General features: G+C 43.0%; 2 protein-coding genes and 1 pseudogene across 2 annotated transcripts in view; 2 read left to right on the forward strand and 1 right to left on the reverse strand.

Moving 5' to 3' along the window:
• GPALPP1 (GPALPP motifs containing 1) overlaps positions 1 to 11,315 on the reverse strand; it is a 40,086-nt gene extending 28,771 nt beyond the window's left edge. Inside the window, exon 1 of the mRNA XM_059378358.1 lies at positions 11,139 to 11,315. Within this exon, the coding sequence (XP_059234341.1) occupies positions 11,139 to 11,226 (88 nt within the window). The 5' untranslated portion in view covers positions 11,227 to 11,315. The remainder of the gene's footprint in view (positions 1 to 11,138) is intronic.
• LOC132002753 (large ribosomal subunit protein eL21-like) lies at positions 1,427 to 1,911 on the forward strand (annotated as a pseudogene).
• Positions 11,316 to 11,352: 37 nt separating the features above from the next.
• Positions 11,353 to 13,803, forward strand: part of NUFIP1 (nuclear FMR1 interacting protein 1) — a 46,041-nt gene continuing 43,590 nt past the window's right edge. The window contains exon 1 of the mRNA XM_059378357.1: positions 11,353 to 11,852. Within this exon, the coding sequence (XP_059234340.1) occupies positions 11,420 to 11,852 (433 nt within the window). The 5' untranslated portion in view covers positions 11,353 to 11,419. The remainder of the gene's footprint in view (positions 11,853 to 13,803) is intronic.

Consider the following 13,803-nt stretch of genomic DNA (forward strand, 5'->3'; position numbering starts at 1 on the left):
GGGCACTTGGGTGGCTTAGTCAGTTAAGTGTCTGATTCTTGATCTCGGCTCAGGTCTTGAGGTCAGGGTTGTGAGTTAGAGTCCTGCATTGGGCTCCATGCTGGGTGTGGAGCCTACTTAAAAAAAAAAAAAAAAGATTCACATGCATTACCATTAACTTATTTAATTCTAACAACAACCCTATTAGGAAGTATTATTATTTCTACCTTTCAGATAAGGAAACTGAGGCAGAAAGCAACTTGCCCAACTTCACACAATTAAGTACAGGAGTTGGGATATGGACCCAGGAGTCTGATTTCAGAGCCTCTACCCTTAATCACTATACTAGGCAACATTCAATGAAGAGTCAACATCCATCCATCCAACAAATACTTACTAAGTAAATACTCCTACAAAAACAATATAAAAAGGAAACAAATATAAAGAGTGACTGTAAATATGTGGGAAAGGAATTTTAAAGACAGAGGTCAGGGAAGGCCTTTCAGAGAAAACATCTGAATGGAAACTTAAATGATGAGATGACAGTGGCCACCAAACCATCTGAGGAAAGAACAGTCTAGACAGAGAAAGAGCGACTGCAAAAATCCCATCATGGAACTAAGATTGATATGCTTGAAGGACAAGCCAAGTCAGCAAAATGACAAGATAAGGCTGGGATAAAGGGGCCAGACTGTATGCTCTGGAGTCAACTCTTTGGCTTTGCATTCCAGCTTAGCTGCTAACTAGCTATGTGATTTGGATATTATTTATGCATTAAAGATTTATTTATTTATTTGAGAGAGAGAGAGATAAAGAGAGAGCATGTGCAAGTGGGGGGAGGGGTGAGGGAGAATCTCAGGCAGACAGTCCCTGCCCCACATTGAGTGGCAGTCCAGTGTGGGACTTGATCTTACCACCCTGAGATCAGGACCTGGGCTGAAACGAAGAGCTGGTCACTCAGCCCGCTGGGGCCACTGGGGTGCCCCTGGATATTATTTAACCAACCTGTGTTATACTCTTGATCTGTAATATGAGGTTAATAATACTCCCAATCTCAAAAGGCTATTGTGAAGATTACGTCAATTAACACACGCAAAGCATCTTACACAGTAGCTGGCATCCACTAAGCACTCAACAGATACTAATATGAGATGTGGTAAGGAGTTTGGGTTTTAATGATAGGCAGTCACTGAGAGGTTTTAAGTCTGGAGAGACATAATCTGAATTACATTTTTTTAAAATACCTGTTTGCTTATGGACAATAGACTGGGGGATTGGGAGTAAGGGAGATGAGTTAGAAAGCTGGCAAGAAATAATTTGATTTGCAACATAATTTGAAGGAAGGGCAAAGAGGACTTGCTAATGGTCTGGATGGGAGAAGTGACCCCCCCCCCCCAAAAGGACTTGAGGCCTTTTGGCTGGAACCGCCATCTTCCAGTAATTCACCAAAATGACCAACACAAAGGGAAAGAGAAGAGGTACCCATTATATGTTCTCTAGGCCTTTTAGAAAACATGGAGTTGTTCCTTTGGCCACATACATGCGAATCTACAAGAAAGGTGATATGGTGGACATCAAGGGATGGGCACTGTTCAAAAGGGAATGCCCCACAAATGTTACCATGGCAAAACGGAAGAGTCTACAATGTTACTTCAGCATGCTGCTGGCATTGTTCTAAACAAACAAGTTAAGGGCAAGATTCCTGCCAAGAGAATGAATGTACACATTGAGCATATTAAACATTCAAAGAGCCGAGGTAGCTTCCTGAAGCGTGTGAAGGAAAATGAGCAGAAAAAGGAGGAAGCCAAAGAGAAAGGTACTTGGGTACAACTGAAGCGTCAGCCTGCTCCGCCCAGAGAAGCACACTTTGGAAGAACCAATGGAAACGAGCCTGAACTGCTGGAACCCATTCCCTATGAATTCATGGCATGACAAATGTAAAGAAAATAAAAGACCTCAAGACTGTGGGGGCGGGGGGAGGACTTGAGGTTGAGTCTTAGGTTTCTGGCCTGAGTGGCCAGCCAGGAGGATGGTAACGCTATTTGCTAATATGGGGAAGACTAAGAGGAAGGCAAGTTTGGGGGAAGTGTCAAGAATTTGTTTTCCACATCTTTTTTTAAAAAGCTTTTTTAAAAAAAGTTTATTTATTTAAGTAATCTCTTTACTCAACAGGGGATTTGAACTCATGACCCTGACATCAAGATTCACAAGTTCTTCTGACTTAGCCAGCGAGGTGCCCCCAAGAGTTTGCTTTTCACATTTTAAGTTTAACATGACCACTAAACATGTCAGTGGCACTACCAGTGGTATCTGGGTTTACTGGTATTAAGCTGAGGGAAAAAGGGCCAGTTTTGGAACATTTGGTCTATTTCTGAACATTTTTTTCCTATCCCCTCTTCATGTATTTCTACAGAAGAAATACTCAAGGGGTCACCTAGGTGGCTAAAGCCTCTGCCTTCGGCTCAGGTCATGATCCCAGAGTCCCGGGATAGAGCCCTGCATCAGGCTTTCTGTGTGGCGGGGAACCTGCTTCCTCCTCTCTCTCTGTCTGCTCTCTGCCTACTTGTGATCTTTGTCTGTCAAATAAATAAATAAAATCTTTTTTTTTTTTTAATACTCAATACACAGTAAGTTGACTTAAAATCCAAATTTTTGTTTTTAAAAATCTGATGCATTTTTTTCAATATTCTTCTGTATGTCATTAAATAAAGGTAGGAATTTTACCACATGCTACACTAGTAATTCAGCATGCCTAGAAAAGGACAATCAAGCAGCAAAAGAGGAAAACATTAAGAATTAAGGGACAGGAACCATATCTCCAACTCTTTTTTTAAAAAGATTTTTAATTTTTTTGACAGTGAGAGACACACTGAGAGAGGGAACACAAGCAGTGGGAAAGGTAGAGGGAGAAGCAGGCCTCCAGACAAGCACAGGGCCTGACGCGGGGGCTCGATCCCAGGACCCGGGATCACGACCTGAGCTGAAGGCTGATGTCCAACGAGTCACCCAGGCATCCCTCTCCAACTCTTGTTTAAGATTGACTGCATAGTTAGTAGGTAAGTGTTCCCCAACTATACATGGAGACTGTATCTGACTTGCAAGCTTAATGATTAATGTCTTTAATAATTTCTAATTATCTTTTATGTATATTAATTCCTAGGGAAAACACCTTTTAGACTATAATAAGAAGGGGAAGATACCACCTTCTATCAATAACCCTTTCTTCAAAATTCTAGAGGTCACGGCTGCACCATGAAAATGACTATGAAAATTTCCCTTTCATAGAGATTAGCTCTAATCTCTTCCTCTTCATTCTATGTATTAAAGATTTTTTTTTCCTGTCTCTCTCTCTTTTTTCTCTTTTGCTTCCATCTTTTTCTTATATGAGAGTGTTACCAATGTAATTTGTCAACTTGACACTAACTGGGTAATTTTGGATTGGTTTGGATTAAGGAAAGATTTTATGGGGAGCCTGGCTCAGTCCGTAGAGCACATGTCTCTTGATCTCAGGGTTGCAGGTTCAAGCCTCATGCTGTGTGTAGAGATTATTAAAAAATAAAATCTTGAGGGGTACCTGAGTAGCTCAGTCAGTTGGGCGTCTGCCTTCGGCTTGGGTCATGATCCCAGGGTCCTGGGATCAAGTCCCCCATCAGGCTCTCTGCTCAGCAGGGAGCCTGCTTCTCCCTCTCCTCCCCACCTGTGCTCTTTCTTGCTATCTCTGTCTCTCTCTCTCAATAAATAAATAAGATCTTTAAAGAAAAAAAATCTTAAGAAAAAAGATTTTACTATTCTTTTATACAGTTCAAATGATTAAAAGACTAAATGGTCTAAATAGGTGCTGTCCTTGGTTTTATAACTAACAGATAAATTTGCCTTAAATTTTTAAAGAAACAAGTGTGGTATATAAAAAAGAGCATAGTTAAATAGATGGAGATAAAACTCATCTGAGAAGGATGCAAAGCCTTATTTTTGAAAAATGATCACAGGAAAAATACTGTAAAAGAGTGGGTTGTATCAAAGGAAATACCTATTATATAATGAAGGAATAGAATATTAAGAGACAGTGACCTAAAAAGGAAAAAGAATATTGAAAATGTAAGTTGGTATAAGCCACTATAAACTTTCTAATAAAATTAAGGACACACCTGGCTTCAGTCTTTCATAGGTATTCTTCTTTAGGATTTGTCTCGAATTTGTCTCAAAATTATTTTAGGCACTTGTAATGAACTAGTTCATCTCTGTCCTAAAACAGTAATGCTATATTAGAATTATTAAAGTAGATCTCTCATTGCAATGGTAATTTTACAAACAGATAATTAATTCCATGAGAATAGGGGTTATGTTTCATTATTTTTCCCTTGTAACATCTGTAATGCAAAACTATGCACAGAAAAAATATATTCAGTATAGTAAATAAAACCTCGTTACGGGGCACATGGGTGGCTCAGTTGGTTAAACATTCAACTCTTGACTTCTGCTTGGGTCATGATTGTAGCGTCATGAGAATGAGTCCTGCATCGGGCCCACACTGGGCTTGGAGCCTGCTTGGGATTCTCTCTCTGTCCCCCTCTGCTCCCTGCCCCAACCAAATCCTCATGTACACACCCTCTCTTTCTCTTAAAGAAACAACCTTCATTACAGATTAGCAATGGATTCTGATGACAGGAAACACTAACTCAGAACCCCAATTAAACGAAATGTTATTCCCACCAAAAGTAATCCCATTCTTCTCATTAGTAGGCTTATACATACAATAAAATTGTACTCCTTTATGTTTTGGATTTCAACAAAAATTATGAAAATTTGTTTTCTCTCTTATTGTATACATACTTTCACACTAATCTTGATTTTTACCTGCAAAGTCTAAAATGTTTGCTATCTGGTCCTTTATAGGAAAAAAGACTGCTGATCCTGGGGCATCTGGGTGGCTTGGTCTGTAGAGTGTCTGACTTCAGCTCAGGTCATGATGCCGGGGTTCTGGGATGGAGCCCCTTTGCCTGGCTCCCTACTCAGCAGAAAGCCTACTTTTCCCTCTCCTTCTGCCTGCTGCTCTGCCTACTTATGGTCTCTCTATCAAATAAAGAAATAAAATCTTAAAAAAAAAGATTGCTGAACTTGTGACAAGATTGAGCCTGGAAATATCATTAAGAACCCAATTCAGTCTTTTGTAGAGAATAGTTACGTCAGAGAATGTTTCCTGGAGAAAGTGATGGTTGGGATGGGGCTGAAGGATTCAAGTGACTTAGCTGGTGAGGCTTGCCGGACGCACCATCCAGGCAGAGGCAAAAGGATCTCTAAAGAACTGGAAACACAAGGGCCTATCACATTTAGAAAAACTGGAAGTGTGATCAGGGACTGGCACCAAGAATGGATAGAAAGGAGGCATCCATGGGGTTCAATGTTGCAGTGGGGTCAAGCACGGTCAGGACTAAAAAGAGTGCCTTGGATTTAGCAAAATGTGTGAAAAACAATTGGTGGGTGGTCTTCATTTACTTTCACTGTGAAATCAGTGGACTGCCAAGAACAGAAGCCAGAATGTAGTGGGTTAAGAAGGTACAACGCAGGGGGTAAGGAGAAAATGGAGAGGATCCAGAGAGAAAGAATACTAGCTACAGGGGGATGTAGAGTAGAATTTTCATAAAGACAAGAAAGATTGGAATGCTTTGGTCAAATGCTGTGGGCACGGAGCCCTGAGAACAAATAAGGCAAGGGATTCAGAGTAAAAATGGAAGGATTTAGCCTTAGAAGCCGATAGTGTACAGTTTCTACTGTAATCAAAGAGATGACATATGGGGCATAGATTCAGGAAAGTTTTAGGCACACTTACAGAAAATTAAGGAAGATCTTTTAAGATGGGATTTACTCCTTCAGCAACATAGAGGGAAAGATAGTCTCAGGGAAAAAAAAAAAAAAGAGGCTTTTAAAGAACCACAGTTGATAATGGGGAAAGAGCTGCACAGGGAAACCTCTGAGGACTGCTGGGCAGAGCTGAGAACCCAGCTGGGGAGGAGACTGTAATTTTTAGTAACATTAGCCTGTGGAGGTCTGAGGTTTTTTCCAGCTGCATTTGGAGGACTGGAGGTAGGCTCACAAGAGGTCAACATTTGGATTTATCCAGAGCTGGGTTTTTGCCAGATGGGTTTAACAGAATCCTGAATGGGTAAGGCAGTTGAAAATATTACAAGAGCGTGGATGAAGTGATGCATTGTGAGGTCTAGGTCTGGGGGCAGAAGTGATTAAAAGAGGGAGGCCAAAAAGGACAGAGGGCAGAGATGGCATAGCTTCATGAGGTTTTAAAACAAAAATTAAAAAACAAAACAAAACAAAACCAAGCAAGTGTAACAAGAAGTGAGAATGATGGCTGAATGAGGGATTCTTGCTCTGAATGAAATTTGAATTTAAGTTTTCAGAGATGAAAGAGTCCAGTGTGTGATTACAAATACAGCTGAAATTAGTGGAGGAATCTGGGGTTGGAGTCAAAAGAGCCAAGGCTCCACTTAACTTCCACAAAACAGCATCTGGAGTATATGGACTGGTCTTGAGAAAACATCTCCCCCTTGAGTTTTTCTAATGACATGATCTAAGGGGACATTTTCCAGCATTCAATATTCTAGAGTATTTGAATAAAGTTCATTTGTTCCATCTCAGATCTGTGTGCTCACTCCCTCCTCCGAATCCTGTCAGTGATCTCTCTCCGGGAAGTAGCTAAGTACGAGAACACAGGGCAGATATCCGACTGGGTCTAAGAATTCCCACCTGAGGAAAATTCTGGCACATGCTGCAACATTGACAAAACCTGAAAACATAGTGGTAAGTGAAATAAGCCAGTCACAAAAAGAAAGATACTGTATGATTCCACTTACTTTTTTTTTTTTTTAAAGATTTTTATTTATTTATTTGAAGAGAGAGGGGGAGAGAGAAAGCATACCAGTGAGAGGAGGGGCAGAGGGAGAAGAAATTGAGGCAGAGCCCCAATGTGGGGCTGGACCCAGGACCCCAGGATCATGATGTGAGCTGAAGCAGACTTTTTTTTTTTTTAATATTTTATTTATTTATTTGACAGACAGAGATCACAGGTAGGCAGAGAGGCAGGCAGAAAGAGGAAGGGAAGCAGGCTCCCACCCGAGCAGAGAGCCCGATGCGGGGCTCGATCCCAGGACCCTGGGATCATGACCTGAGCTTAAGGCAGAGGCTTTAACCCACTGAGCCACCCAGGTGCCCCCTGAAGCAGACTTTTAACTGACTGAGCCACCCAGGTGCTCTTGTATGATTCCACTTATACAAGAGACCTAGAGTAGTTAAATTCATGGAGATAGAAAGTAGAATGGTGATTGCCAGGGGCTGGAGGAAGTGGCACCGGGGACTCACTGTTTAATGGGTACAGAGTTCAGTTTTGCAAGAGGAAAAGTGTTCTGGAAATGGATAGTGGTGTACATTGTACATTGTACATTGTACAATGTAAATGTACTTAATGCTTAAAAATGGTTAAAATGCTTAAAAACGGTTAGCATGGGATATGTTATGTGTATTTTATCAGAATAAAAAAGTAACTAGATGCATATATATGGTCACATGATATATAAAGAAGGTGACATTACAGTATCATGAAGAAGGGAGGTTGATGACCAATTGGATATCTGTAAGGAAAAATATAAATCTTCACCCCTATCTCACACCATACAGAAATATCAATTCCAGATGAACTGCAAATATAAATGTGAAAGCTAAAACAATAATGCTTGTAGGATAAAATGAAGAACAACTCTGTAACCTTAGAGGAGGCAAGGACTGCTTAAATAGGGTACAAAAAACTCGAACCGTAAAAGAAACCCCCCCAAATCAGAATATGTTAAAATTAAAAACTTCTGTTCAACAAAACATACTAATGAGAGAGTGAAAAGGGAAGCCAGAGAATTAGAGGAGATACCTGCAACACACGTAACTGAAAAATGATTTGTTAAGACTATATAAAGAACTCAATAGGTCAGTAAAGGCGGACAAATCAGTGGAAAAATGAACAAAAGACTAACACACATCAGCGTTTCCAAAAAATAAAACAAAACAAAAACCCAACAACAAACAAATGAAAAGGTAGTGGACTTCAATTTGTTATCATAGACCCGCAAATTAAACTATCTTAAGACACTGCTACAAACCATCAGAGACAACTAAGTGAGAATATGGAATCATTAGAATTCTTACCCAGGCTGGTGGGAGTGTAAATTGGTACTACTTTGGAAACTGTTTGGCAAGCTGGACCGATGCATGCCCAATGATCCAAAAATTTCCAAAGGAATGCAACACGTGCTCACTAAAAGACATGTTCTATAACGCACAGCAGGGCGCTGTTAACTGCCAAAAGAGGGAAACTACTCATATGTCCATCAGGAGTAAAATGGGTGGGATATTGCAGAACATTCACATAATAGACTGCTAGACAGCAGTGACAATAACCAATCTGCAGTAACACCCACAATAATTCATCAACATGATGAATCTCACAAAATAATGTTATGCCAAAATATGAAGCCAGTTACAAGGGAGTTCATATTGTATTTTTCCATTTACATAAAGCACACAAAACCAATCTATGGTAAGTCAAGACAGTCATTCCCCTTTGGTTGAAAGAGGGATGGGGAGGCAGATAGTGCCTGGAAGAGGGCAATAAGGGAATTTCTATGATGTAACCAAGTGTATTTCAAGGATATTGGTACTGATAAACTTAAGAAACCAGACAAAAGAATAATGAGATAAGAAATATCTCAAGATGGGGTACCTGGGTGGCTCAGTGGGTTAGGCCTCTGCCTTTGGCTCAGGTCATGATCTCGGGGTCCTGGGATCAAGCCCCCATCGGGCTCTCTGTTTGGCGGGGAGCCTACTTCCCCCTCTCTCTCTGCCTGCCTCTCTGCCTACTTGTGATCTCTCTCTGTCAAAGAAATCTTTTTTTTTTTTTAAAGATTTTATTTATTTATTTGACAGAGAGAGATTACAAGTAGGCAGAGAGGCAGTCAGAGAGAGGAGGAAGCAGGCTCCCTGCTGAGCAGAGAGCCTGATGTGGGGCTCGATCCCAGGACCCTGGGATCATGACCCGAGCTGAAGGCAGAGCCTTTAACCCACTGAGCCACCCAGGCGCCCCTGTCAAATAAATCTTAAAAAAAAAAAAAAATCTCAAGATTTTTTGGCCAACAGTTATAGTATCAGTCATCCAGGAGGTTATGAAGGGAACGGAATTATAGTAGGGGGGATTTTAGGTGTTAAAAAGAACATGCTGTGCATAAGAGATTGTGTTTGGTGAGCAAGTGGCCATCAAATATCTACTGAGGATCTTTTATGTGCCAGGCAGGGTAAAACTTGGTCAAGATAGAGGGGAGTACCTACACACACAGTGCAAAGTGCTGAGGGTGGGGGTGAGAAGAGAAGGAATACACAAAAGAAATAAACACAAGAGAGTAGACAAAGAAAGGAGTACCTGCAATAAATGCTGCAGAATGATGGAAGCCAATCATTATTAAAGTATGTATTTGGGAGATTAGTGGTTATTTAATGCAAATCCTACCTTGGTTTAAGATCAGGGAATATGGTGAACCAAAAACAACATACATGTAGAAACCCAACTAAAAAACCTGGTTAACCCCACTTTTCTTCAACTTTAGTTGAATGGTCCTTCCTTGCTAAAAATAAACATGACTTGTTGGCAGTTTTAAAAGAAGGGAGATCTGGAAGAGAATCTCTAGGTGGGAACATGCCTCTACCAATTCCCGTATCGCCCCCCTCCCCCAGTCAAAGAATGAAAATTAGATTAAGAAATTGGAGGGTTAGGGGAGTTTGGGTGCCTTCTGCTGGGGTCATGATCTCAGGGTCCTGGGATCCAGCCCTACATCGAGCTCCCTGCCCAGAGGGGAGTCTGCTTCTCTCTCTCCCTCTGCCTCTCCCCTTGGCTTGTACTCTCTCTCCCTTTCACTCACTCTCTACTCTTTCTCAAATGAATAAAATCGTAAAAAAAAAGAAAAAAAGAAAAGAAAAGAAAAAAAAGAAATGGGTGGGTTGGTTTTCCAATTTTACTCTTTTCCAACTTTGGTGTCAATCCCAGTGTACAAATTAGAGCAAACATTAAAGGAGATAGAAAGCATTTATTTGGTAAGTGCTCACTCTGTTAAACTAGAAGATCATACTGCCATGGTGAGGCAGATATGTCACAGATCATTTTAAAAAAGTATATTAAAGGGGCGTCTGGGTGGCTCAGGGGTTAAAGCCTCTGCCTTCGGCTCAGGTCGTGATCCCAGGGTTCTGGGATCGAGCCCCACACCCGGCTCTGCGCTTAGCGGGAAGCCTGCTTCCCTTCCTCTCTCTCTACCTGCCTCTCTGCCTGCTTGTGATTTCTGTCTGTCAAATAAATAAATAGAATCTTCAAAAAAAAAAGTGTATTAAATATGTTATGTAATTAAATAGAAGAAAACCCGGGGGAAAAGGAAGGCGTGACCATTCTTGGGAGAGTTTGGAAAAGCTTCACTGAAGCCTCACTGACATTTAAGTTGGGCCTTGGAGAATGGAGTAGGAGTATGTCAAGAAGTGGAGTGAGGCCAGAAAGAGCCTAGAGTATTGAGGAACAGCGCAGAAACTCGGGACTGGTTTCAGCACTGGGCTGTGTGTTCCATATATAATGAGAGAAAGAGGAGCTAGGAAGGTAGGCTGGAGACTAGGGAGCAGAGCATCTTCTACAAGAATTAAGAGCATGATACGTCAGAAGACGAAATGGCACAGAGGTTAGGAGCACTGGCTGTGTTCTAAATCGGGCTCCACCGTTTATTCGCTATGCGATCTGCGCAACAGCCTGGGCCTCAGTGTTAGCGTTTGTAACATGGAAATGATAATCTTTGCCTTATACAGTGGCTAGGAGAATGAAATGACTGAATGTGTATCGATCGTTTAGCACAGGGTCCAGCCCATTCACCGCTAAATGAGAATACATCATCATTGTCATCATTATCAGCCCACCCTCTCCTCCCTGCTACCGCTAAAGAAGCCAAGTTAGTTCGGTTCGGCCGCGCCCACAGGCCACCGCTCCGCCCTCTCAGGCCTTAGACCTCTGTTCAAAGAGTGGGGCCGGGCCAGAGAAGGGGCGGGCGGGCCTGGCGGGTAGCGTCCACGCCGCCGCTTACCAGGGCTGGGGTCTCGCTCCTCGTCCTCGGCTGTCCCCCGGGCCTTGAAGCCGGGCGGCAGCGCCGGCCCGATCAGATCCCTCGCCATCCGCAGTAGCGGACACTGCTCAAGCTTACAACTCTAACCACGCAGAGTCAAATCTACCCAAGAGGCAACCCGGGATCCGTCGGAAATGCAGGAAGTTTTCCCGGCGCCTACCGATGACGTAGCAGCCTCTGGTTGGCAGAGTTGCGTAATTCGCGAGAACGGAGGTGACGCCTAAGGCTTGTGCCACATTCGCATGCTGGGTTTCCACCTGGCGGGAGGCATGGCTGAGCCGGCTAGTGATTTCGTGTCTTCTGCAGGGTGGTTGCCAGCATCCGAGCTGACCCCCACTTTGGGGCCTCCGAGGGACACTGCCGCGCAGCGGGACAGCTGGATGCTCTGGGCAATGCTGCCGCCGCCACCACCACCGCCTTCGTCGTCCGCCCCCGTAGCAGGGTCACAGCCTTCCTCAGAGAAGCAGCCCCTTCAGGAAGCCCAGGCTCTCCCCGAGGCGCCTCCTCCCTTCGACGCCCAGATTCTTCCCGGGGCACAGCCTCCCTTCGACGCCCAGTCCCCGCTTGATTCTCAGCCTCACCTCAACGGCCAGCCTTCCTGGAATTTCCAGGCTTCGACATCATGGTATTGGAGACAGTCTCCTGGTGTTTTTCCTGGGCATCAGAACGCTCCAGGTAGGCTCTTACTCCTCTCCTCACCACCCCTTTATTTTTCTTCTCCCCTTCTTCCCTCTCTCACTTTCCCCCTTTTCCTCTCTCTACTTCTGATTCTGCCCTGCACTCTTGAAGGCTGTTCATTCATGTCTCATAATTTGTACGACAGTAATGTTTTTCCCCGCCTATTCAGTCAGTTCGACAGTTATTTATTGAATTCCAACTATGTACCAGGAACTGGGAACATAGCAGTGAAGCAAACATACAAACATCTCTATATTTATGGAGCTTAACATTTCCTGGTGGCAGAAGACAGAATAAAGCAGTGTGCATTAGAAGGCAATGAGTGCTACGGAGAGAGACACAGCAAAGAAGAAGAATGATAGGGCAGTTTTAAATGTCAGTGTCAGTCATAAAGAAGGTGACATTCGAGCAAAGGGAGGTGAGCGATCAGAGCTGTGGATAATCTGGGGGAATAGGGATGTAAGCAGAATGAACTGCAAGTGCAAAGATCTTGAGGCAGGAGCTGTAGATTGGACCTGAAGCCCATGTTGCTAGAGAGGAAAGAGCCCCTAGATTGGGGAAGAGGGCAGACCTGCTAGGGCCTTGTAGATGTTGGGACTTTGACTTTTTACTCCTGTGATAGGGTTAGTTTAGGGGCGTGACACAATTTGATTTATATTTTAGAAGGATTAATGGGCCACTGATGGAAATTGACTTAAAGGGAAACGAATTAAGAAGCTTTTGCACCTATGCAAGTGAAAGATATTGGCGACTTGGACCAGGGTGGAGCTCAGGAGATGATGAGAAGTGTTGGATTCCAGATCTAATTTGAAGGTAGGGTAGGGCCAACACGATCTGCTGAAGGATCAGATACAACACGATCTGCTAAAGGATCACACAAGGTGTGAGGTAAAGATAAGAAAAGAATAAAGTTTTTTGCCAAACAAGCAGAAGAATGGGGGTGGAACAGATTTGGAAGGAAGACCAGGAGTTGAGTTTGGAGTATGTTTGTGTCAAATAGAGATATTGAATAGGCTGTTAGTTTGTACTTTCCAGGGGGAGATTTGTAAATTTTTTAAAGATTTTATTTATTTGACAGAGAGAGATCACAAGTAGGCAGAGAGGCAGGCAGAGAGAGAGAGAGAGGAGGAAGCAGGCTCCCCGCGGAGCAGAGAGCCCGATGCAGGGCTCCATCTTAGGACCCTGGGATCATGACCTGAGCCGAAGGCAGAGGCTTTAACCCACTGAGCCCCCCAGGAGCGCCCAAGGGGGAGATTTGTAGCTGGAGCTGTGAATTTGGGTATCAGCATATAGATCGTATTTAAAGCCATGAGTTTGTTCACTTAAAACACTTCTCCAACTCTGCCTAAGATTTAATTTACATTAACTTGAATCCAGATCAGTGTTTGGGTTCCAGCCAAGTGCTGGGAATAGGAATGTGCCTAAGACAGTTGTAAATCAGATGAGATGAGCTCATAAATATAAATCAACACAGCATGACTGGTGATGGAGGCATATGAAAGGTGATTTCAGAGTGTAGAGGAAGTTGGAAAGCTTTTGGAGGAAGTGTCTTGGGAGAGTGAGTACAAGGTGAGTTCTGAGAATTGCGCTGTTCTGGTGTGACTGAAGTAAAGTAAGTGGAGGGTATGGAGTGAAGAGTAGGTTGAGGAAATAAACCGAGATCTCATTAGAGGACTCTGAAGCCATTTATAGATTGTCCAGCAGAATTGTGACCAGTGGAGGATTATTTTGTGATGTCAGTGTGCAGGGTCTGTTGGAAGAGAGGGGTTAGGAACTGGAAGACAGTGGGGTAGGCTGTCAGAGTAATTGAGGTGAAAGATAAGGGTTTCAGAGTTGAGTCATGGCAATAAGACAGGAAAGAATTTGAGAGAAAGTATATTTCACAAGGCTCTGTTTGCCTAGTGTAAAATTGATGCTGAAAGCACTATATTGGGATTTTATTGTTTAC

The sequence above is a fragment of the Mustela nigripes genome, chromosome 15 (assembly GCF_022355385.1).
Source record: "Mustela nigripes isolate SB6536 chromosome 15, MUSNIG.SB6536, whole genome shotgun sequence".
NCBI classification, from domain to species: domain Eukaryota; kingdom Metazoa; phylum Chordata; class Mammalia; order Carnivora; family Mustelidae; genus Mustela; species Mustela nigripes.